Source organism: Myotis lucifugus, unplaced genomic scaffold (genome assembly GCF_000147115.1).
Source record: "Myotis lucifugus unplaced genomic scaffold, Myoluc2.0 scaffold_19, whole genome shotgun sequence".
NCBI classification, from domain to species: Eukaryota; Metazoa; Chordata; class Mammalia; order Chiroptera; family Vespertilionidae; genus Myotis; species Myotis lucifugus.
Genome location: NW_005871067.1, coordinates 4,770,270 through 4,796,695, shown reverse-complemented (window position 1 = coordinate 4,796,695; position 26,426 = coordinate 4,770,270). Strand labels below are relative to the sequence as shown.

The window sequence follows — 26,426 nt, the reverse complement described above, 5'->3', positions numbered from 1 at the left end:
GGCAAAAAATGTAGCTGCCCACACAACAGCAAGATGCCTTTCACCTGTATGAAAAGTATGGTCACTGGTGCATACAGCATCCTGGGTTGTGAGAGGGATGTCCAACTGCCAGTGTAGGCCTTTAAACCGGCAGTCGGACATCCCCCGAGGGATCCCAGATTGTGTGAGGGCACAGGATGGGCTGAAGGAACCTCTCCCCCCCCCCGCGCCGCCTGTGCACGAATTTTGTGCACTGGGCCTCTAGTAGTATTATAATCCCTCCTCAGGCAAACTTCCAAAGAAGTATAGTTTCCAAACTCGAAGCAATTTAGCTTGACTAAATATCCAGCAATGATATGTCCTAGCATAGTATTTTTCAAGCTGCAATCCAAGAAATCAATGCAGTTTTCATTATAACACTTTAAAAATGAAATTATAGAAAATAGCATACACTGCAGTATTAAAGATAATTTTTATGCATGTGTGTGTGTCTGTGTGTGTGTGTGAGTGATAACTGGTTGTCCAACAAAATTCCTTACTTACTCGGGGGGGTGGGGTGGAGGTCAATGTTTTAAAAAGGGTAAGGAAGTCATAGCTTAATGGATTACTTTCACATGTTTTTTTTCCATTAAAAACAAAACAAGACTTAAACCCATACTCACAGAACACAATACAGTTATTAAAAACTTTGGAAGTGTACAAAATTAAAGTTTTTATATCTAATCCAAGGTTTAACATGGGTATTATCTTGCAAGGTAATTTCTTTCCTTTAATAAATAACATAATGTACATATTATTCTGGAAGCAAATCATCTCCTAACTCTTCATCAGCAAAATCATCCTCCTCCAGTCTTTTCTTGGCCGCAGTCTTTGGTCTTTCTACTTGAGGGCCAAGTGGATCCACATATGAGGCATCTAGGTTCAAAACAGATAGTTACATTAGAAATTTATATATATATATATGGCAAACAAACAAACATGAAGCCAGTTAGTCTCATAATCAAAACTGAGAACAATGCAGAGTGAATAGAAATGCTCTCCCAAGTCATTTCAATTCTCTGTATATATGAAATTCTTAATGCCCAATTATACATTTTTTGCCATTTCACCAGCTTTCAGACCTGTTGAACCTGTGGGGCTGGGTGGGGAACATGGTCACTTGCCTATTTCTTTGTGACTGCTACTTTCATAAGGCTCGTTTGTCCCGGGTAAAGCTCTGAGTTTGGCACTTAGCTGTTCACCTTTACTATTGGCACTACAGTTCTGGCCGCTATCTGAAAACACAAAAATAAAAATGCATTTGTTTAACATGTTGAGAAAACAATACTACATCACGAAGTTAAAGCATACTTATTTGCCAAGGTTGTTTTGTTTGAAGCCAACTTCCAAGGGATATAATTCTCTCTCTCTTTTTAAAAATATATTTTTATTGATTTCAGAGAGGAAGGGAGAAGGAGAGAGAGAGAGAAACACCAATGATGAGAGAGACTCATCGATCGGCTGCCTCCCTCACGTACTCCACCGGGGACTGAGCCCACAACCTGGGCATGTGCCCCGACCAGGAATCAAACTGTGACCTCCTGATTCATAGGTCGATCCTCAACTACTGAGCCATGCTGGCTGGGCAGTTCTCTCTTTTGTAATCCTTTTAGTTTTAGTTTGCAAGCCCCTCTCTCCTGGTTTGGTCTGGTCTAAACTGACGATAGCGCATTATTGAGTAAGATTATAGTCAATCCCAAGGGATGTAATTCTTATTATCTAAAATTTAAAAGAAATCTCTTGTTGGAAATCTATAATATAGAGGAAACGTCACTTAAAAGTCTTTATATGTATTTTTTCAAATGCGTGCTTAATTATAGGTTTCAATTTTACCAATTCACTTGTGAAAAGTTAGAGACTACTTTGCCAGGTTTAATCTGGCAAAGAACAAAGCAACTGGAGAAAGAATAGGAAGTGTTAAGTGTTAAGATCAATATGAGCTGTGTCATCAACCTCATATCAAGGCGGCTGAGTGGCCCTAAAACCACATCAAATAGAAACACACACACACACACACACACACACACACACACACACACACACAAGAGACTGTGCAAGCTCAAACCAGGTACGAGATAACATAGACATAAAATCCATTTACTTCAAACATTTGAAGAATATTCATATAGAAGAACATTAGATTTTCCTTGTGTAGTACAATCAATTTTGGCTCAATATAAGGAAAAACTTGAAAAGGATGATAGTGTCTGAATATGGAATGGCTGCCATGGGAAATAATGCAATTCACATCACTGAAGAATTTCAGATAAAGTTGAACACTCATATTAGTAAGAAATATTAGTAGTACTTTTGAATCTTAAATCTCTATTGTACATTTTAAAAGAACCATTCCTCCAGTCCCACAATTTTTATTTCGTCCTCTTTTTTTAAAAAATATATTTTTTATTGATTTTTTACAGAGAGAAAGGGAGAGAGATAGAGAGTTATAAACATCGATCAGCTGCCTCCTACACATCTCCTACTGGGGATGTGCCCGCAACCCAGGTACATGCCCTTGACCGGAATCGAACCTGGGACCTTTCAGTCAGCAGGCCGACGCTCTATCCACTGAGCCAAACCGGTTTTGGCTATTTCTTCCTCTTAAAATAACCACAATATTCTTTTTTTTCTGTTATGAAAGCTTCACTTTCAATGAGAGTAGTCCACAGATATGCTCTGATCATTTCTGAGTATACTTTATATTTTAGCTTATTGACAATGTCAATAAATATGCTTCAAAACAAGATGGCCTTTAAAATACCCACATTTTAAGGCTGGTCAACTGAACCAAAATTGTAAGTCCCCTCTGGGTTCTTATAAAAAGCTTACCATTTCCCTACATTGTAGATATTATTGAAAATAAAATGCAATGAATGTGTCAACGTATTTTATTTTGTTCTTCTCTAATTTTTTTGGTACAATTAAGTCAATTTTTTTTCCATCTACAAGTGCAAATGGGGGTCTTTCAAAGTGCCTGAGTGAGCTCAGCTAAAGAAAGTTTGAAAACTATTGCTCTGGGCAATATTGCTTTCACTTCACTTTTCACACAGATATAAGCTATCTATATGAATATAACAAAAACCCAACATCTCTCTCAGGCATCCAAAGCCTTTCTGAAATCCTAATGTATAATTCCAAGACTGAAGGACTACAGTCCCATGGAAAGAACAAACTTTTTATTTTTAAGAACAAACTTTTAAAGATGAAAAGTGGCCCTAGCTGGTTTAGCTCAGTGGATAAGCAGCAGTTCTCAACCTGTGGGTCGCGAACAATGAAAATACATCCTGAATATCAGATATTTACATTATGATTCATAACAGTAGCAAAATTACAGTTATGAAGTAGCAATGAAAATAATTTTATGGTTGGGGGTCACCACAACATGAGGAACTGTATTAAAGGGTAACGGCATTAGGAAGGTTGAGAACCACTGGTAGAGCATCAGCCTATGCACTGAAGGGTCCAGGATTTGATTCTGGTCAAGGGCACATGCCCAGGTTGTGGGCTCAATCCCCAGTGGGGGGCATGCAGGAGGCAGCCAATCAATGACTCTCTCTCATCATTAATGTTTCTATTTCTCTCTCCCTCTCCACTTCTTCTCTGAAATCAATAAAAAAATATTTTTTTTAAAAAAAAAAGATGAAAACTGACCTCCTCAGAAAACTTTAATTATCCAATTGAAAAGCCATGAATAGAATTGTTAAATATTTTCTATTATAAAGACCACTAAGGGTATAATGTGAATATCCTCATTTCATCATTTTCATAAACTTTCATGGAGTAACATTGCCATACATAGGCAGGTAAAAATGGAGCAATATTTGTAAGTTGGGGTGGGTTTTATGTCCAACAAACAATTACTATTTCATAGAGGGAAGATAAAAACAAATAGGTTCAGAAAATTGAATTGTAAAATCAATTTATCTGAATTATCAATCAATTAACACTTAAACTTCCAAATGATACTTTTATTTTATAAGAGAAATAATCTTAAAATCATAGAATTTAGAGTAACAAGGAATCTTGAAACTTACCTGCACCAGTAAAAAAGAATATCCCTATAAAATGTACAATGTATACGAAGAGATAATTCCCAAAGTAAAATCACAGATGGACAAAAAACATATAGGAATGGTTAACCTTACTTAACCTTAGAAACATAGTAAGTTAAAAAAAGCAAGCCAGAACACTATATACTGAATACCTTTTTAGAAAAATTAAACACAAGCAAAATGAATATATTGTTTGCATACATGATAAAATTATATATGAAAAGGCAAGAAACTGAAAAATGTAAACCTCAATACATATCCTATCTAATAATCGACAAACATGGTAATTGACCATACCTTCGCTACGCTTCCCATTGGCTAATCAGGGCGATATGCAAATTAACTGCCAACAAAGATGGCGGTTAATTTGCATACGTAGGCACAATGCTGGGAGGCGAAAGGGGAAGGACGGAAGAAGCCGCCTGCCACTGACGGTGATTGGAAACCCAGGCAGCAGGCAAGAGCCAGGAGCCGGCCCTCTACCTGGTCCGCATTCCGACCATGAACCTGGAGGAGTTTGCCAATGGCACTGCCCAGTCGGACATCCTGACGCTGGAGGAGACCCACAACATCTTCCTGTGGTACACGGCGGCCAACAAGACCCCGCTGACCAAGAGGCGAGGCCTGGCCCCGCAGAGGTGCCACTGCTTCGAGTCCTCAGCCTGCCAGAGCAACCAGTGGCGCTACCGGGGGCGCTGTGACAGCATCCAGTTTGCGGTGGACAGGAGGGTGTTTGTGGCGGGGCTGGGCCTATATGGGTCCAGCTCCGGGAAAGCCAAGTACAGTGTGAAGATCGAGCTCAAGCGCCTGTGGGTGGTCCTCGCCCAGAACCTGACCAGGTTCGTATCCGACGGCTCCAGCAGCACCTTCCTGGATTGGTTCTAGCACCCAGTGCAGGTGGAGCAGGACACCTTCTACACGGCCAGCGCCATGCTGGATGGCAGCGAGCTCAGCTACTTCGGGCAGGAGGGCCTGACGAAGGTGCAGTGCGGGAAGGTGACCTTCCAGTTCCAGTGCTCCCCCGACAGCACCAACGGCACCGGGGTGCAGGGCGGGCAGATCCCCGAGCTCATCTTCTATGCCTGAGGCCGTGGGCGTGCGGGCACTGGGAGGACGGAGGGCCACACCCTTTCTCCTCGGCAGGACAGGCTTCAGGACTCCTAACCTTTTGTGTGCAGCTGGCTGTAGCCAGAGGTATAAATGAGACGTTTCTACATGGCCAGAGCCTGGTTCTCAATACAGGGGGCTGGGCCTCATCACATCTCCTGCACATTAGGGTGCACACTCTGCTGGTGGCCGCCTCTTCCCTGCCCCCCGCCCCCTGGCTGGTGTTCGGAAAAGTACCTGTATTTTTTTTTTCAAAGTACCTGTATTTTTAATAATTTCTTGACATGGTAAAAGAATTTTACATTACGATCCAAGGGTGGTGGGGTGAGGAGAAGAAGCAGCAGAACAATCCAACAAACAAAAATTGAAACAGAAATGCATGGTGGAAGGGATTTGAATTGCCCAACTAAAATGCAATTGGTTTGTTACTGAGTACTATTCATGGGATGACAGCATCCTGACTCCTTCTCTATACAGCATATTGGGAGTAAAAATGATGCATCCAAGTGGAAATATGATTAGGGGTTGGAAGACAGACAGGGAAAGAAGTCAGAAATAGACACTGAGAGAGTCACTGGCTGGCTGGATGCAAATACTGACTCTCCAGTAGTGATAGAATAAAAAAGTGGGGGATATCTCTGGAAGATTCAAGAGATAGGGGGCAACTCTTCTATGGTTTTGACTTGCCCAGCAGATTTCCACATACACACGTGTACACGCCTATGTTTGCATGCACACACATATACACATAACTGACTGCCCTCCCTGGAAGCACAGAAGAAGAAGAAGCCGCCAGAAGAAGAAGCCGCCCACCTCTGGTCCAGGCGTCAGCACCTGGTGCTGGCTGCAGCCCAGGAGACGGACAAGCCACCCGCCCGAGGTCCCAGGCTGCAGCCACCCGGAGAAGCTGCCAGCCCTATGGTCCAGGGCGCCAGTGCCTATAGCAAGGGAAATAGGTTCCCTCTTCTCCTACTGCAGTCATTACTTCAATATTTCCCTTCTGAATTTCTCTCCTGTGCTGCAACCCAACTCCAATTTTCATCGGAAGGATACGGAACAGAGAGAGCAGTGTTAAAAGCTTACATTTTTAAGCTGGTAAGGTTGGTACTTATACAATATAAATGGAAAACTAGAGTCCTTAAGGTAACAAAGGCTACAAAGGACAGGGACAGCGCATGACCTATTATATCCAGCAATCCATATGGGGACTGAAAACTTTGCAATGATGACAATTACTGAAGATATGAATCAACTAAAATAGTTGACAGGGACAATTCTTCCATCTTTGAAAATATCTACATCAAGGGAGAAACCAAGATGGCGGCATAGGTAAACACCGGAAATTGCTGCCTCCCACAACAACTACAAAAATACAACTAAAAGACAAACGAACATCATCCAGAACTACAGGAAGGCTGGCTGAGTGGAAATTCTACAACTAGAAGGAAAGAGAAAAGCACACTGAGACTCAGAGGAGGTGTGGAAGTGCAGAGGTACGGAGGCACACGCGGCAAGGGCTGGCAACTGAGGACGCGGCTGTCTTTTTCAATCAGGAGGGAGTCACAAGCCCCCGACTGCTCTGAACTCCAGTTCTGGGAAGTCTCTGGGGACCCAGACTCATACGGGGAGAAACTGGAGTGTCTGGCTGCGGGCAGAATTCGGAACTCGAGGGCAGCTTTCTCTCAGAGGTGCTAGCAGCGATTACCGGGACACTGAGACGCGGGGCCTCTTAGGGCAAGGCTGAGGATCAGCCATAGCTGTTTGCTCCGCCCTGTTGATTCCCTGAGACCATGCCCCACCCAAGCTGGGGCAGAGGCTTTTGCATATGAATGCCCTGGCCCTTTGCAATCTGAAAAGTACCTAACAAACTGCAGCTGGGCCAGACAGACCCAGAACTTCCAAGAGAAGGCCCAAGGCCCCACAGCAGCTTGCATTGCTTCACAGTTGGGCCTCATCTGGGCACCTCCAAACCCCAAACAAGGAAGGGGAATCTGCAGATCTCTTTGTAACTCCTGCTGGGTAGCCTCAGGCAGAGGCTAAATTAGCACTTCCTTAGATCCAAGAGCCAGTGTGCCCAGTGGTCAGAGTGGGACCATCCAGATTACAACTCCTCAGATTCATAAGGGACACACTCAGGGGGCAGACACAGTGAACACCAAAGCCCCACTGAAGCAAGTCTTGCCCCATAAGGGTGTCTCCAGGACAGAAGTTCTCCCACCGTAAACACAGCTGATTCTCACAGCCAATTGGCCTGGAGGTCAATTCCTCCCAGTGATACCTACTACAATCAAGGCTTAACTACAACAAAACTGTGCACAAAGCCCACAAAGGGGTGCACCAAGAGTGTCCAACTCAGGTAATTGGGGAGGCTGAGCCACTGGGCCCTATAGGACACCTAGCACACAAAGCCACTCTACCAACACAGGGAAGCATAAAAAATGCGGAGATAAAGAAACAGGTCACAAATGACAGAAATGGAGGAAAGCAAACTACTGGATATAGAGTTCAAAACCACGGTTATAAGGTTTTTCAAGAATTTTCTGGAAACCGCCGATAAATTTAGTGAGACCCTGGAGGATATGAAAAAAGACCAACTAGAAATTAAGCATACACTGACTGAAATAAAGAATAATATACAGAGATCCACCAGCAGACAAGAGGATCCCAAGAATCAAGTCAAAGATTTGAAATACGAAGAAGGAAAAAATACCCAACCGGAAAAGCAAAATGAAAAAAGAATCCAAAAATATGAAGATAGTGTAAGGAGCCTCTGGGACAACTTCAAGCACACCAACATCCGAATTATAGGGGTGCCAGAAGGAGAGAGAGAGCAAGATATTGAAAACCTATTTGAAGAAATAATGACAGAAAACTTCCCCTACCTGGTGAAAGAAATAGACTTACAAGTCCAGGAAGCGCAGAGAACCCCAAACAAAAGAAATCCAAGGAGGACCACACCAAGACACATCATAATTAAAATGCCAAGGGCAAAAGACAAAGAGAGAATCTTAAAAGCAGCAAGAGAAAAACAGTAAGTTACCTACAAGGGAGTACCCATACGACTACCAGCTGATTTCTCAACAGAAACTATGCAGGCCAGAAGGGAGTGGCAAGAAATATTCCAAGTGATGAATAGCAAGAACCTACAACCAAGATTACTTTATCCAGCAAAGCTATCATTCAGAATTGAAGGTCAGATAAAGAGCGTCACAGATAAGAAAAAGCTAAAGGAGTTCATCACCACCAAACCAGTATTATATGAAATGCTGAAAGGTATTCTTTAAGAAGAGGAAGAAGAAAAAGGTAAAGATAAGAATTATGAACAGCAAATACATATCTATCAACAAGTGAATCTAAAAATCAAGTGATAAAAAATCTGATGAACAGAGTAAACTGGTGAATATAATAGAACCAGGGGCATAGAAAGGGAGTGGACTGACAATTCTTGGGGGGAAAGGAGTGTGGGGGTGCAGGAAGAGACTGGACAAAAATCGTACACCTATGGATGAGTACAGTGGGAGGGGTAAGGGCAGAGGGTGGGGTGGGAACTGGGTGGAGGAGAGCTATGGGCGGAAAAAAGAGGAACAACTGTAATAATCTGAACAATAAAGATTTAATTAAAAAAAAGAAAATATCTACATCAAGTCTGTTTAAATAGATTTTCATCTGCATAATATAACACATTCTGACAAGACCACCACCACCACCAATGTGGTCAGAGTTGTGCCGATAAATGTTTAATAACTGAGGGACCCCCCCGCCCGAGTGCACAAATTTTTGTGCACCGGGCTACTAGTCCTATATAATAAAAGCCCAATATGCTAAGTGTCTGGTCGACCGGTCGGCCATTCAACCAACGTATAATATGCTAATGATATGCTAAGGCCGCTCAACAGCTCACTATGAACTGCACTGACCACCAGGGGGCAGACGCTCTGACTGGTAGGTTAGCTTGCTGCTGAGGTCCGGCCGACTGGGACTGAGCGAGATGGGCCAGACACGCCCTGGAGCCCTCCCGCAGTCCCTCCCCAGCTGGCCAACCTCCTGTGTCCCTCCCCGGCTCTGATTGTGCACTGGTAGGGTCCCTCGGCTTGGTCTGCACCCTCTCACAATCCGGGACCCCACAGGGGATGTTGGAGAGCTGGTTTCGGCCAGACCCCGCAGGCCAGGCTGAGAGAACCCACTGGTGCACAAATTCGTGCACCAGGCCTCTAGCCTATATAATAAAAGCCTAAGTGACCATTACGGCAGAATAACTGGAATGACTGGTTGCTATGATGTGCACTGACGACCAGGGGGCAGATGCTCAATGCAGGAGCTGCCCCCTGGTGGTCAGTGCGCTTCCACAGGGGGAGCGCCACTCAGCCAGAAGCCAGGCTCACAGCTGGTGAGTGCAGCTGCCATGGTGTAGGGAGCCTCTCCCGACTCTGCAGCAGCAGGAGCAGTGGGCTGGGTTGAGCATGAGCGGTGCCTGGTCCCAATTCGGGCTCCTCCCTGGCTGCCTGCCACTTGGTACACTGCTACATCCCTCAGGGGATGTCAGACTGCAGGTCTAGGCAGTCGGACATCCCCTAAGGGTCCTGGACTGTGAGAGGGCACAGGCCAGGCTGAGGGACCGCCCCCGACCCAGTGCACAAATTTCATGCACTGGGCCTCTAGTAAAATATAAAACTCATAGTAGTTATGTGTGAAAGAAGCAGAAGACAGAATGCACATTGGTAGGTATAACAGTAATGTTCTGGTTCTGATGTTTTATGATGGCTTTATTAATTTTATTAATATGCTTCATAACAGCACTATACAGATTCTTTTGTAGATATCAAACATTACATAATTTAAAATTCATATAATTCTAAATTTAGGATTTAACATCACCTATTAAAATGACTAAGATTAAAAAATATCAGAATAGCAAGTGAAATGAACAAATTTTCTAAGATTTGGTAGTATATATCAAAAGACTTAAAAGTTTTCCCGTCAGCAAGATAATGGAACAGGAAGCCCCAGACCTTGTTCCTTTACAGAGACATTGCCTATGGTCCAAAAGCCTTCACGAGAACTCCAGAAAACAGTTAGGATGCTCAAAGGCAAGAACAACTTTATTGAAACAGGTAAGAAAAGCAATTTTATTTCAACTATGTCAGCTCCTACTCACAGCCAACATAGCTGACATTTGTGAGGAAAAGCCCAACTTGCAGGGTCTCCCTTGGGAAGAAAGACAACAATAGAATATATATCCAACATTTGGGTTTTTCATGGAACTGCCTGAGAGACTGGTCTGGAGTGCTCCTGAGGAACCAGCATATTCTGGATGCCCGAGAACTGCTAAGAACACAAAAGAGCTCAGTGGCTTGTTGAAGAATCAGAGGACCTCCCCCACTACAGACAAAAGCTGGCACAGCTTGTGATCAGGAGAATGTGTCCAACTCATGGCTTCTTCCTCAGCAGGGAAAGACTGGAATGAAATGTACATCCAACATGCCAGCTTTTTAAGGGACTGCCCAAGGGTCTGGTTTCTGTCTCATGTGACTTGGAGCACTAAAGAGGAACTGGCATAGTTTGGATACTTGTGGGCTGCAGAGAACAAATGGGGGTTCAGCAGCTTGTTGCCGTGCCAGAGATTCTGCAGTACACCAGAGGACCAAAAGATGACAAATCTTGAAAAAGAAATCATCAAGCCTCTTAAATTGGGAAGTTGCACATAGAAGCAGAAAGAAGATGCATCCCCTAAAAATTTTGAAAAATTCTCATAATCTCTAGCAGGGCTGATGGGTGAAGGTCAAAGCCAGTACAAAAAGACTGGGAGAAGTGGCTGTTTTTGTTTGTTTTTTTTTCCAAATGAAAATACAACAAAAAGTAACAAGGTACACAAAGAAATAGGATAACATGATCCAAAGTAACAAAATAAATCTCCAGAAGTTGACTCTAAAGAAATGGAGATCTATGAACTACCTAACAAAGAATTCAAATTAATTGTTTTAAATAAGCTCAATGTGCTACAAAAGAACACAGATAATAAATAAAATTAGAAAAATCAAGCATGGATAAAATGAGACTATCAACAACGAGATAGAGATAATAAAAAAGAACCAAATAGACATTCTGGAGCTAAGGATTACAATAATACAGTAACTGAGTTAAAAAATCACTACAAGGGCTCAAAAACAGACATAATCAAACATAAAGAATCTGTGGCCCAGTGGCGAAGCTCAGTTGGTTGACCACTGTCCTGTGCACTGAAAGGTTGCTGGTCGATTCCCAATCAGGGCACATACCTGGCTTGCAAGTTTGACTCCTGTTGGGCACATACCTGGGTTGCAGGTTTGACCCCCCAATTAGTGCACATGCAGAGGGAAACCAATCAAAGTTTCCCTTTCACATCAATGTTTCTCTCTCCCTTCCTTTCTCTAAGCATGTCCTCAGGTGAGGATTAAAAAAAAAAAGAATTTGTGAACTCAAAGATAGATAATTTGAAATTACAGAGTCAGAGGAACAAAATAAACACACAGAAAGGAAGAAAGAAAGAAAGAAAGAAAGAAAGAAAGAAAGAAAGAAAGAAAGAGGACAAGAAAAACTGAAGAAAGCCTAAGAGAATTATGGAACACTGTAAGTAGATCAATATATGTACTATGGGAGACCCAGAAGAAGAGAGAGAATGAGACAGAGATTATTTAAAGAAATGATCAATGAAAACTTGCCAAATATGAGGAAGGAAATGAACATCTAAGTTCAAGAAGCTCAAAGGACTCCAACTAGAATGTACCCAAAAAGACCCACATGGAGACACATTATAACCAAAAGAGAATCTTAAAACCAGCAAGACAAAAGTGACTAATCATGTACAAGGTAACTAGAATGATTATCAACAGATTTCTCAGCAGAAACATTACAGGCCAGAAGGGAGTGAGATGATATATTCAAAGTGCTGAAAGAAAAATCTTCCAACCAAGAATATTATATCTGGCAAAACTGTTCTTCAAAAGTAAAGGAGAAGTGGAGAACCAAGATGGCAGCATAGGCAAATCCCTGTACTTGCTGCCTCCCACAACCACATCAAAATTACAACTAAAATACAGAACAACCATCATCCAGAACTGCTGGGAAGCTGGCTGAATGGAAGTGCTACAACTAGAGAAGTAAAGAAGAAAGCACACTGAGACTGGTAGGAGGTGTGGAGGTGCGAGACAGGCTGGTCTGGCAGCCATGTGGGCTGCTTTTTTAATCAGGAGGGAGATCGCCTCTGCGAAGGCTGCCAGGAGGAGCAAGGGGTCCCAGCCCCACACCAGATGCCCAGCCCAGGGTCCCAGAGCTAGGAAAAGAAGTCCCTACAGGCAATAAGAACTACAGACTGTAAAAACCAGTGCGGAATAGGGCTGAGTGACACACAGGCTGCTGGAGACCCAGCTGCTCCTTTTAAAAAGGCTGGCACCACGAACTGAATTTACAAGCTCCCACTTCCTCTGAGCTCCAGTGCCGGGCAAAGCTCTGGGAGACCCAGACACACATGGGCAGAAACTAGAGTGTCTGGAATCAGGGCAGGAACTCAGGGGTGGCTTTCTTCCAGATGGAGGTGCTCCCAGTGGTCATTGTTCCTGTGTTGGGACCTCCTCAGTTGCAGGGCTGACTGGCAGCCATTTCTGTTTGCTCCACCCTGGTGATTCCCTGAGATCCTGCCCCACCCAATTTACAACCCCACCCAAGCTGTGGGCAACAGCTTTTGCATATGAATGGCCTGTCCTTTCTCAGGCTAAAAACCTGGGTCGTGGAGCCCCAAACCTATCAATAAAAAGCCCAAGACCCGGCACCAGCACCAGCCTGCCTTGCTTCACAGCTGGGCCTTGTCTGGGCACTTCCAAACCCGATACAAAGAGGAGGAATCTGCAGATCTCTCTGTAGCTCCTGTGGGTGGTCCCATGCAGTGGCTGACTTTGTACCTCCCTGGAGACCCAAGAGCCAATGTGGTCAGATTACAACTCTTCAAATCCATAAGCGACACACTCAAGGGGCAGACTCAGTGAGCACCAAAGCCCCACTGAAGCAAGTTCTGCTCCATAAGGGTGTCTCCTGCACAGCTCTCCCACTGTAGTTGCAGCTGGTCCCCACAGCAAATTGTCCTGGAGGTCAATTCCTCCCAGTGACACCAACAGCAATCAAGGCTCAACTACAACAAGACTGTGCACACAGCTCACAAAGGGGTGTACCTAGAGTGTCCACCTCAGGTGACTGAGGAGGCTGAGCCACTGGGCCCTATAGGACACCTCGTACACAAGGCCACTTTATCAACTCAAGGAGACTTAGCAGCTCTACCCAATACATAGAAGCAAACACAGGGAAGCACCCAAAATGCGGAGACAAAGAAACAAGTCACAAATGAAAGAAATGGAAGAAAGCAAACTACTGTATATAGAGTTCAAAACTACAGTTATAAGGTTACTCAAGAATCTTCTAGAAACCTCTAAGGGACTTAGTGAGACTTCCAAGGATCTTAGTGAGAATGCCAAAAAAATGGAAAAGGACCAGTCAGAAATCAAGCATACATTGACTGAAATAAAGAATAATATACAGTGATTCAACAGTAGACTAGAGGATCCTGAGAATCAAATCAATGATTTGAAATATGAGGAAGCAAAAAACACCCTTGTAATCAAGTGTTATGGCAGAAATCAGGCTGGTGGAAAGCAAGAAACCAAACACACTCAGAGGTTCAGAAAAGGACTCTTTAATTACACTGATGCCTATTCAGCAGAGTCTTCTCCAGAGGTTGAGCCCTAAACAAAGTGGGGTTTAGCATTTTATAGTTTCTCAGGCTCTTTGTCTCCCATATATGGCATATACATACATTCCAGACATTCTTTCTATGTTACATGTTAAGTTTCCGTGTATCTGTTGCGATTTGGGGAGAGGGCTGTAACCTGAGACAGTAGAAGCTTGACTGGCAGCGGAGCAAAAGCAGAAGAAGCAAGCAGGATTACAGAAGCTGGGGCGTGGTTATAGTGATGCAAGTCGGGAGGGTGCCTGCCATCTCACCAGAAGAGCAAAAAGAAAAAAGAATCCAAAATCATGAAGGTAGTATAAGGAGCCTCTGGGACAACTTCAAGCGTACCAACATCTGAATTATGGGGGTGCCAGAAGAAGAGAGAGAGCAAGATATTGAAAACCTATTTGAAGAAATAATGACAGAAAACTTCCCCTACTTGGTGAAAGAAATAGACTTACAAGTCCAGGAAGCGCAGAGAACCCCAAACAAGAGGAACCCAAAGAGTCCCACACCAAGACACATCATAATTAAAATGCCAAGGGCAAAAGACAAAGAGAGAATCTTAAAAGCAGCAAGAGAAAAACAGTTAGTTACCTGCCAGGGAGTGCCCATACGACTGTCAGTTGATTTCTCAACAGAAACTATGCAGGCCAGAAGGGAGTGGCAAGAAATATTCAAAGTGATGAATAGCAAGGACCTACAACCAAGAATACTTTATCTAGCAAAGCTATCATTCAGAAGTGAAGGCCAGATAAAGAGCTTCACAGATAAGAAAAAGCTAAAGGAGTTCATCACCACCAAACCAGCATTATATGAAATGCTGAAAGGTATCCTTTAAGAAGAGGAAGAAGAAGAAAAAGGTAAAGTTACAAATTATGAACAACAAAGTGGCAACAAATACATATCTATCAACAACTGAATATAAAAATCAAACGAATAAAAAATCTGATGAACAGAATAAACTGATGAATGGAATAGAATCAGGGGCATGGAAATGGGGTAGACTGATGATTCTCAGAGGGAAAGGGGTGTGGTGGGGTGGGGGAAGAGATTAGACAAAGATCTTATATGAATGTATGCATTACCTATGGACACAGACTATAGGGTGGTGAGGGCCTGGGGCGGGGTGGGAACCAAGTGGAAGGGAGCTATAGGGAGAAAGAAGAGGGACCTCTATAATAATCTCAACAATAAAGATTAATTTAAAAAAGTAAAGGAGAAGTAATTGCCTTCCTGGATAAACAAAAGCTAAGGGATTTTATCACCTGCTTTGTAAGAACTGCTAAAGGGAGTCCTTCAAGTTGAAACAAAAGGATGCTAAACAACAAAAAAGCATATAAAGCTCCTTGGTAAAGGCAAATAGACAAACACAGAATCCTGCAATACTGTCATGGTGGTGGATAAATCACTTTTAATTCAAGTATGGAATATAAACAATAAAACCATAAAATAACTATAAAACGATGTTAATGAATACAAACTATTATTGCAACATCAGTAACATAAAGTGAGGGAAGGAAGATATAAAAAGAAGTAGAGGTTTTGTATTCAATTGAAGTTATTAGTTTAAAGTAGACTTATAATTATAGGATATTTTATGTAATTCTCATGGTAATCACAAAAAATACACATAGAAAATGCACAAAAGAAAATGAAAAAGGAATAAAAAAGGACAAGACATACAAAAATATTAACAAAATGACAATAGTAAGTACTTCCCTAGCTATAATTTATTATTATTATTTTTAATCCTCACCCGAAGATATTTTTCCATTGATTTTTAGAGACATTGGAAGAGAGAGGAAAAGACAGAGAGAAATATCGATGTGAGAGAAATACATCGATTGGTTGCTTCCTGCATGCACCCCAACCAGGGTCTGGGCCGGGGAGGAGCCTGCAACCAAGGTACGTGCCCTTGACCAGAATCGAACCCTGGACCCTTTGGTCTGCAGGCCAACACTCTATCTACTGAACCAAACCAGCTAGTGCTAACTATAATTATTTTAAAAGTAAATGGACTAAACTCCTCAATCAAAAAGACAGAGTGGCTAAATGGTTAAAGAAAAAAAAGATCCAACTATATGTTATCTATATGAGACTCACTGTAGATATAATGACATACGTAGGCTGAAAGTGAAAGATAGCTAAAGATATGTCATGTAAATGGTAATCCAAGAGAGCAGGAGTGGCCATACTTATTTTCAGACAAAATAGACTTTAAGTAAACACTGTCACAAGGACATTATAGAAGGATCAAGAGGCCAATTCACCAGGAAGATGTAACAATTACAAATATAGACACATCTTAACAGCACAGAGACCCAAATGTATGAAGCAAACATTGACAGAATTGGAGAAAGAAAAAGACAGTAACACAATAGTAGTAGAAGATTTCAATATCTTACTTTCAATAATAAATAGGTCAACCAGTCAGAAGATCAACAGAAAATTGAGTACTTGAACAACATTATAGACCTAGTACACTTAATCTATAATAATAAAAGCATAATATGCAAATTGACCAAACAGCCGAACAGCAGAACGATCTTCCGGACAATCTTCCGGATGAAGCCGGGGCTGTGAGGGCTGAGGCAGCCAGGGCTGAGAAGGCCTACTCTTGCACGAATTTCATGCATAGGGCCTCTAGAAGATATATAAAGAACACTTCATCCAACAACAGCAGAATATATGTTCTCAAGTGCACATAAGCTGTTCTCCAGGATACAGTGCATGTTAGCCATAAAACCAGTTTTAATAAATTTAAGAAGATTGAAACCATACCAAGTATATTTTCTGATCGTAATGAAAATGAAACTAGAAACTAATAAAAAAGAACTGAAAATTCACAAATATGTTGAAATTAAACACACTCTTAAACACCAATGGGTCAAAGAAATCACAAGGGAAATTAGAAAATATCTTGATATAAATGAAAATAAAAACACAAAATACTGAAACTTATGAGATGTGGCAAAAGCAGTTCTACAAGGGAAATGCAATAACTGTAAAAACATACATTAAAAAAGAAAAAGATATCAAATCAATACCCTACCTAAACACCTCAAGGAATTAAAAAAAAGATCAAAGTTAGCAGAAGGAAGGAAATAATAAATATTAGAGCAGAAATAAACATAATATGTAATAGAATAGAAAAAGTAAAACAAAACTAAGGCAGGTTTTTGAAAAGATCAACAAAATTGCTAAACCCTTAGGTCTAAACTGAGAAAAAGAGAAGAATCAAATGACCAAAAAGGGAGCCCTAGCTGGGTGGCACAGTTTGTTGGAGCATTGTCCTGTACACCAAAAGGTTGTGGGTTTGATTCCTGGTCAGGGTCATATCTATGTTGCAGGTTCAAATCCTGCACATCGATGTTTATCTCTCTCTCTTTCTCCCTCTCAAGAAAATAAAAATCAATAAACATATCCTCAAGTGAGGATTAAAATAAAAAAGACAAAACAAACAAACCAGAAATGAAAGGAGACATTAAAACTGATGCCACAGAAATAAAAAGGAGCATAAGAGACATCTATGAATAATTCTATGTGAAAAACTGGAGAACATAGAAGAAATGGATAAATTTCTAGAAATAAATCTCTGAATCATGAAGAAGTAAAATAATGAACAGACTGATAACTAGTAAAGAGATTAAATCAGTAATAAAATACCTCCCAACAAAGAAATGCTCTGGACCAGATGGCATTGCTGGAGAATTCTACCAAATATTTAAAGAAGAAATAACATCAATCCTTCTCAAATCTTTCCAAAATATTGAAGAGGAGGAAACACTTCCAAACTCATTCTATGAGGCCAGCATACACTGACATCAAAATCTGACAAAAATACTACAAGAAAACTACATAACAATATCCCTGATGAACACTGATGCAAAAACCCTCAACAAAATGATAGCAAACCAAATTCAACAACACATTAAAAGGATCATACATTTTGGCCAAGTGGGATTTATCTTTGGAATGCAAAGAATATAATAATAAATCAGTATAATATACCACATTAATAAAGAAAAAAAACCATATGATAATTTCTTTGATGCAGAAAGGCATCTGACAATTTGACATTTTTTAAGATAAAATACTAAACCAAGCATGTCAAACTCAAAGGCTAACACAGGCCAAATAAACAAGGTTTAAGTTTATGTGGGCCACAAAAAACAAAAGCTTCAATTTTCATAGAAATGTGGGTTTATTTCGATAGAGACATGCTGAATACAAACGGCTGAAATAAATGAGTAATCGTTAACATAAAATAATAGAACATTTTAATAAAAATTAATATTTTTTCTTGAACATTTACCAGCCACTGAATAACTGCACAAATTAATAAGCACAACACAAATAAACCTATTTTTCTTGGTTTGTTTTCTAAATATTTTTATTGATTTCAGAGAGGAAGGGAGAGGGAGAGAGAGATAGAAACATCAATGATGAGAATCACTGATTGGCTGCCTCCTGCATACTGGGGATCGAGCCCACAACCAGGGCATGTGCCCTTGACTGGAATTGAACCTGGGACCCTTCAGTCCACAGGCAGATGCTCTATCCACTGAGCCAAACTGGCTAGGGCCTATTTTTCTTCTTCTCCGAAAAGTAAATATTTCCTGTTGCGCACACCAAACAAGTCAGTACAAGACTAATGACATGGCAGCCGCTGATAAAATATTCACTGCTAGTATTAGTGGAGAGACATGATGCGCCTGCGTGTAAGGCACGTAAGGGAAATGAATGCAACATGATTATAGTAATTAGTTATTAGTGAACGTTGGAGTTTGTTATTAATAACTAGTGGCCCGGTGCATGAATTCGTGCCCATTGAAAGGAAATTATTTAGAAGAAATATTTTAATATTGCTATTTGCCCTTAATCTATAATAGAAACGTCAACAAAAATCACGATCGACAATGACAGATCAAAACACACGCGATTGGCACCAGCAAGAGCTTTATATATACCACGCATGCGCGAGTCAACTTAGCCTTATATATATATATCTATATAGAACTAGAGGCCCGATGCACGAAATTCTTGCAAGTGGCTCAGCCCTCGCAGCTGTGGTGGTTTGCCTTGGCCTTCAGAGCTGCGGCTTTGTCCAGTAGGTCGTTCGGAAGGACGTCTGGTCTAATTAGCATATTATGCTTTTATTATTATAGATAAACTTGCTTAATTAGACCTGCTTTCTGATTTAGCTAAACTTTTTCAAGCCCAGTGAAGCACCCCAACTTCTCTTTCAGGTAATTGTCAACAACACTGCAGTAAATACCAACATGAAGCAGATTATTATTGTAGATCATGCAGGGAGAACAAAGAGTGAAATATTTAACTGCAGCAGTGTTTGACTATATTCTGCGCAGTGAGAAAACCTGAAGTCATTTTCAAGGTCCACCATTTCTTACTTCTTTTCAGTCGGGTCAAGTTTCTAAACTTTCTAAATCTCTGTTTTCTGGCTAATGAAAAGAAAATAGGATTCCACAGAGTCTCCTATCTACCTACTCCAGGACTTCTGTGAGGATCAAATGAGATGAGGCATGTGAAAATGCTTCACAGACATTTGGTTAAAGTGTAAAATGTTTGCACCTGGCTATAAAGCAAGTCATGTTCCTGGGCTGAAGAAACTCCAAGGAGGCTAGTTGCTAGGGAGAGGAAGCTGGGCATTGCTACATGATGTCATTACCCAGTGCCCACAGAAACTGTTTCCAGGCTGGGCTGGGCTGTGGGCTGATTTTGCGCCATGGGCTCTCAGCAGCGTTGGCTGTGATTTGGTGGGCTGTCGCTCCGAGGTGGTGGTGGGGCCTGTGTCCCACTTGGGGGAAGCCAAGTGTTGCTTTGAGGGCACCAGGTCTGTAGTGCCGTTTATTGTTAAATGGCCTGTCACTAGGGAGAGGAAGCCGGGCGTTGCTATGTGATGTCATTACCAGGCGCCCACAGCTACCGTTACCAGGCTGGGTTGGGCTGTGGACCACATTTTGCCCCATGGGGTCTCAGCAGCGTCGGCTGCAATTTGCTGGGCTGTCGCTCTGGGGTGGTGGCGGGGCCTGTGTCCCAGTTGGGGGATGCCAAGTGTTGCTTTGTAGGCGCCAGGTCCAAGGTGCCGTTTCTTTGTAAATGGCCAGTGTGAGTCATGGCAGCTCCTGTGTGAGTGTCTGCCCTCTGGTGGTCAGTGCATCTCATAGCAACTGGTCAGACACTTAGCATATTAGCCTTTTATATATATAGATTATGTATAACAGGATATTATAAAAATTAAGTTACAAAATTTTTTAAAAAATATACTTTATTGATTTTTTTACAGAGAGGAAGGGAAAGGGATAGAGAGTTAGAAACATTGATGAAAGAGAAACATCGATCAGCTGCCTCCTGCACACTCCCTACTGGGTATGTGTCCACAACCAAGGTACATGCCCTTGACCGGAATCGAACCTGGAACCCTTGAGTCCGCAGGCCGACGCTCTATCCACTGAGCCAAACCGGTTAGGGCAAGTTACAAAATTTTTATTAAAAGTTTCTTACATACTGTTATATTGGCTGGGCCACAAAAATATTTGTTGTGGGCCGCATGTGGCCTGCGGGCCGCAAGTTTGACATGCTTGCACTAAACAAACTAAGAATAGAAGGAAATGACCTGAACATAATAAAGGGCATATATGAAAAACCCACAGTGAACATAATACTAGATGGTGAAAAATTGAAAGCTTTCCCTCTATGACCAGGAACAAGGCAACAATGACCACTCTCACCACTTTTATTCAACACTAGAGGCCCGGGGGGCGTGGGAGGGGATGGGTCCCCTCGGCCTGGCCTACACCCTCTCGCAATCTGGGATCCCTCGCTCCTTACTGCCCTCCTGCTCACTCCTTCCTGCTTGGCTTGCTGCTCCTTAGCACTGCTGTGGAGGCGGGAGAGGCTCCTGCCACCACCACTGCACTTGCCAGCCATGAGCCCAGCTTTTGGCTGAGCAGTGCTCCCCCTGTGGGAGCGCACTGACCACAAGGGGGCAGCTCCTTCATTGAGGTGGTCAGTGCGCATTATAGCGACTGGTCATTCTGGTCGTTCCACTAAAACAGTCGCTTAGACTTTTATTATATAGCTAGTACTGGAAGTTCTAGGCAGAGTAGTTAGCAAAAAAAAAAAAAAAGACATTCAAAAAGGAAGGGAAAAACTTAAATTCTGTCTGTTCATAAATGACATGATCTTATTATACATAGAAAACCCTAAAGACACTGACAAAAAACTGTTAGAACTAATAAACAAATCCAACAAAAGTTGTAGGGTCAAAATCAATTACATTTCTAAACACTAACAATGGACAATCTAAAAATGAAATTAAGAACACAATTCCATTTACAAATGCATAAAAAAAATAAAATACTTAAAAATATATATGCATGTAATAAAGGAGGTGAAAAATTTGTACACTGAAAATTACAAAACACTACTGAAAGAAATTAAGGAAGACACAAATGATAGAAAGACATTCCATGTTCATGGATTGCAAGACTTAACACTCTTAAAATGGCCATACTACCCAAAGACATCTCCAGATTCAATGCAATCCCTATTAAAATCCAAATGAGGAGAGAAACCAAGATGGCTGCATAGGTAAACACCTGAAATTGTTGCCTTGCACAACCACTTCAAAAATACAACTAAAAGACAAAATGGACATCATCCAGAACGACAGGAAGGCTGGCTGAGTGGAAATTCTACAACTAGAAGGAAAGAGAAAAGCACACTGAGACTCAGAGGAGGTGCAGAAGTAAAGTGCAGAGGTAAGGAGGTGCACATGGAAAGGGCTGGCAACTGAGGACACGGTTGTCTTTTTCAATCAGGAGGGAGACACAAGCTCCCGACTGCTCTGAACTCCAGTTCTGGGCGAATCTCTGGGGACCCAGACTCATACGGGGAGAAACTGGACAGTCTGGCAGTGGGCGGAACTTAAGGGCGGCTTTCTCTCAGAGGTGCTTGCAGCGATTACCGCAGGACCCTGAGACCCGGGGCCTCTTAGGGCAGGGCTGAGGATCAGCCATAGCTGTTTGCTCTGCCCTGTTGATTCCCTGAGACCCCGCCCCACCCAAGCTGTGCGCAGAGGCTTTTGCATATGAATGGCCTGGTCCTTTGCAATCTAAAATTACCTAACAAACTGCAGCTGGTTCAGAGAGACCCAGAACATCCAAAAGAAGGCCCAAGGCCCCACAGCTGGGCCTCATCTGGGCACCTCCAAACCCCAAACAAAGAAGAGGAATCTACAGATCTCTCCATAGCTCCTGCTGGGTAGTCTCAGGCAGAGGCTAAATTAGCACCTCCTTAGAGATCCAAGAGCCAGTGTATCCAGTGGTCAGAGTGGGACCATCCCATTACAACTCCTCAGATCCATAAGGAACACACTCAGGGGGCAGACTCAGTGAGCACCAAAGCCCCACTGAAGCAAGTCTTGCCCCATAAGGGTGTCTCCAGGACAGAAGTTCTCCCACCGTAAACACAGCTGATTCTCACAGACAATTGGCCTGGAGGTCAATTCCTCCCAGTGATACCTACTACAATCAAGGCTTAACTACAACAAAACTGTGCACAAAGCCCACAAAGGGGTGCACCAAGAGTGTCCACCTCAGGTAATTGGGGAGGCTGAGCCACTGGGCCCTATAGGACACCTAGCACAGAAAGGCACTCTATCAACACAGGGAAGCAGTCAAAATGCAGAGACAAAGAAACAGGTCACAAATGACAGAAATGGAGGAAAGCAAACTACTGGATATAGAGTTCAAAACCATGGTTATAAGGTTTTTCAAGGATTTTCTAGAAACCGCTAATAAATTTAGTGAGACCCTCAATAAATCTAGTGAGACCCTCGAGGTTATGAAAAAGGCCCAACTAGAAATTAAGCATACACTGACTGAAATAAAGAATATTATATGGAGATCCAACAGCAGACTCGAGGATCGCAAGAATCAAGTCAAAGATTTGAAATATGAAGAAGCAAAAAACACCCAACCGGAAAAACAAGAAGAAAAGAGAATCCAAAAATATGAAGATAGTGTAAGGAGCCTCTGGGACAACTTCAAGCATACCAACATCCGAATTATGGTGGTGCCAGAAGAAGAGAGAGAGCAAGATATTGAAAACCTATTTGAAGAAATAATGACAGAAAACTTCCCCTACCTGGTGAAAGAAATAGACTTACAAGTCCAGGAAGCACAGAGAACCCCAAACAAAAGGAATCCAATGAGGACCACACCAAGACACATCATAATTAAAATGCCAAGAGCAAAAGACAGAGAGAGAATCTTAAAAGCAGCAAGAGAAAAATAGTTAGTTACCTACAAGGGAGTACCCATACGACTGCCAGCCGATTTCTCAATGGAAACTATGGAGGGCAGAAGGGAGTGGCAAGAAATATTCCAAGTGATGAATAGCAAGAACCTACAACCAAGATTACTTTACCCAGCAAAGCTATCATTCAGAATTGAAGGTCAGATAAAGAGCTTCACAGATAAGAAAAAGCTAAAGGAGTTCATCACCACCAAACCAGCATTATATGAAATGCTGAAAGGTATCCTTTAAGAAGAGGAAGAAGAAGAAAAAGGTAAAGATACAAATTAAGAACAACAAATATGTATCTATTAACAAGTGAATCTAAAAATCAAGTGAATAAATAATCTGATGAACAGAATAAACGTGAATATAATAGAATCAGGTACATAGAAAGGGAGTGGACTGACAATTCTCGGGGGAAAGGGGTGTGGGGGGTGTGGGAAAAAACTGAAAAAAAATCGTACACCTATGGATGAGGACAGTGGAGGGGGGGGGGAGTAAGGGCAGAGGGTGGGGTGGGAACCGGGTGGAGGGGAGCTATGGGGGGAAAAAAGAGGAACAACTGTAATAATCTGACGAATAAAGATTTAATTAAAATAAAAAAGAAAAATCCAAATGAATTTTTTTGCAGAAATTAAGACATTTTAAAATTTGTATAGAATTTCAAAGGACCCTGTCTAGCCTAAACAATGCTGAAAAAGGATAATAAAATTGAAGACCTTACACTTAGAGATTTCAAAACATATTGCAAAGCTACAATAACCAAACAATATGGTACTGATATAAAGACAGACATATAGACCTATGGAACAGAAGAAAGAGTCCAGAAAGAAACCTAGATGTACTGATCTTCAACAATTGTAGTAAGACAATACAATAGGGGAAGGATAGTCTCTTCAACAAATACTATTAGAAAAACTGGATAATCACATGCAAAAGAATGAAGCTGGACTGCTACCTTAAACCATATATAAAAATTAACTCAAAATGGATTAAAGATAAAAATGTAAGACCTGAAACTATATCTCTTAGAAGAAAACATAGAGGAAAAGCCATGACACCAAAAGCACAGGCAACAAAATGAACAAATAAAACCACATCAAACTTTAAAAACTTCTGTTCAGCAAAAGAAAAAATCAAGAGAGTGAAAAGACATCCTAAGGCATAGGAGAAAATATTTGCAAGCCATATAACTGATAAGAGATTAATATTCAGACTATATAAATTCCACAACTCAAGAACAAAAACACAAACAATGTAATTTTAAAATGGGCAAAGGATTTAAATAGATATTTATCCAAAGAAGATATTCAAATGGCCAGCATGCATATGAAAAGATACTCAACATTGCTAATCGTCAGGGAAATGAAAATCAAAACCACAATGAGATAACACCTCACATCCATTATATAACCAATATCAAATAACAGAAAATAAGTGTTGGCAAGGATGTAGGGAAATTAAAACACTTGTGCACCACTGGTGGGAATGTATATGTTGCAGTGCTATGGAAACAGTATGAAGGTTCCTCAAAATATTAAAAATAGAACTATCATATGATCCAGTAATCCCACTTCTGGGTATAAAGGAAAAATAATTGAAAACAGGATCTCAAAGAGATATTTGCACACCCATGTTTATAGCAACTTTATCCACAACAGCCAAAAGGTGGAAACAACCTCAGTGTCCATCAACAGATAAATGGATAAAGAAAATGTGGTATAGACATACAATGGGATATTGTTCACCTTTCAAAAGGAAGGAAATCCTGACACATGCTACACTATGAATGAACCTTGAGGACACTATGCTAAGTGAAATAAGCCAGTCACAAAAAGACAAATCCTGCATGACTTCACTTATATGAGTTATCTAAAGCCATCAAACTTATAAACTGAGAGTAGAATAGTGGTTGCCAGTGGTGGAGAGATGGGAGGGAGAGAAGAGCAGTCATTGTTCACTGGGTTTAGAGTTTCAGTTTTGCAAAATGGAAAAGTTATAGAGACCTACAGCACAGCAATATACATTAGTTAATACCGTATGCTTCGAAAAGATTAAGATGGCAAATTTTACATTTTTGACTACAATTTTCAAAAATTATTAAAATTTTTTAAACCTTTATACTCAGCAATTCCACTCCTAAAATGTTTTACTAAGAAAATCATGAAAATATTTGATGACAGGAAAGTAGACATGAAATAATGCTGAATGAAGAAAGCAGAGTACAACATTTTACAGCACTATGATCTCTCTTAAAATATACTAGTACACATTCATCTTTGGGTATGATGTTTTCAGTAACTAGTTTATTTTTAACTGGAAGTCTACATTTTCTAAGATAGACAGTATTCATTTTTTTGTAGTATTTTAGGGAATTTTATTACCTTTATGAAGTGAGACACTTCCCTGGAGACAGCGAGGTGATGATTTAATGCCGTGTTTCTGGTTTTCATTTTTGACTTTGAAAAGTCAGCAAGAGCTTTTCAGTTTTTGCATATTGCAATCTGACTGTGATATATGCAATCATTCTCTCTATTTATCCCACTTTTTTGTTGTTAATCCTCAACTGAGGATATTTTTTCCATTGATTTTCAGAGAAGGGAGGGAAGGGAAGAGAGGGAGGGAGGGGGGAGAAAGAGAGAGAGAGGGAGAGAAAGAGAGAGAGAGAGAGAGAGAGAGAGAGAGAGAGAGAGAGAGAGATGAGAGAGACACATCGATTGGTTGCCTCCCGCTTGCGTCCCAACCCGGACTGGAGCGTGAACCTGAACCCAGTATGTGCCCTTGACCGAGAATTGAGCCGAGACCCTTCAGTCGGAGGGCCAACACTTTAGCCATTGAGCAACATCAGCCAGGGCTATCCCACTTTTGATTTAGCTTTGTAAATCTGAGGATCTCATTAATCCTTTTTAAAATTTTTTTATTGATTAAGTTATTACATATGTGTCCTTATCCCCACATTATCCCCCACTCCCCCCACCCCATGCCCTCACCCCCTGTTGTCTGTGTCCATTGGTTAGGCCTATATGCTTGCATATAAGTCCTTTTGGTTGATCTCTCCCCCTTTACCCCACCCTCCCCTACCTTCCCTCTGAGGTTTGATGGTCTGGATCGATGCTTCTCTGTCTCTGGATCTGTTTTTGTTCATCAGGTTTATGCTGTTCATTATA

The 26,426-nt window shown here is 41.5% G+C and overlaps 1 protein-coding gene and 1 pseudogene across 1 annotated transcript in view; one reads left to right on the top strand and one right to left on the bottom strand.

The window, feature by feature from the left end:
- Nucleotides 1-637: 637 nt before the first annotated feature.
- Nucleotides 638-26,426, bottom strand: part of IFT88 (intraflagellar transport 88) — a 160,377-nt gene continuing 134,588 nt past the window's right edge. The window contains 2 exon segments of the mRNA XM_006085499.3: nt 638-894; nt 1,143-1,253. Of these exon segments, the coding sequence (XP_006085561.1) occupies nt 773-894; nt 1,143-1,253 (233 nt within the window). The 3' untranslated portion in view covers nt 638-772.
- On the top strand, nt 2,216-5,157 carry LOC102416838 (annotated as a pseudogene).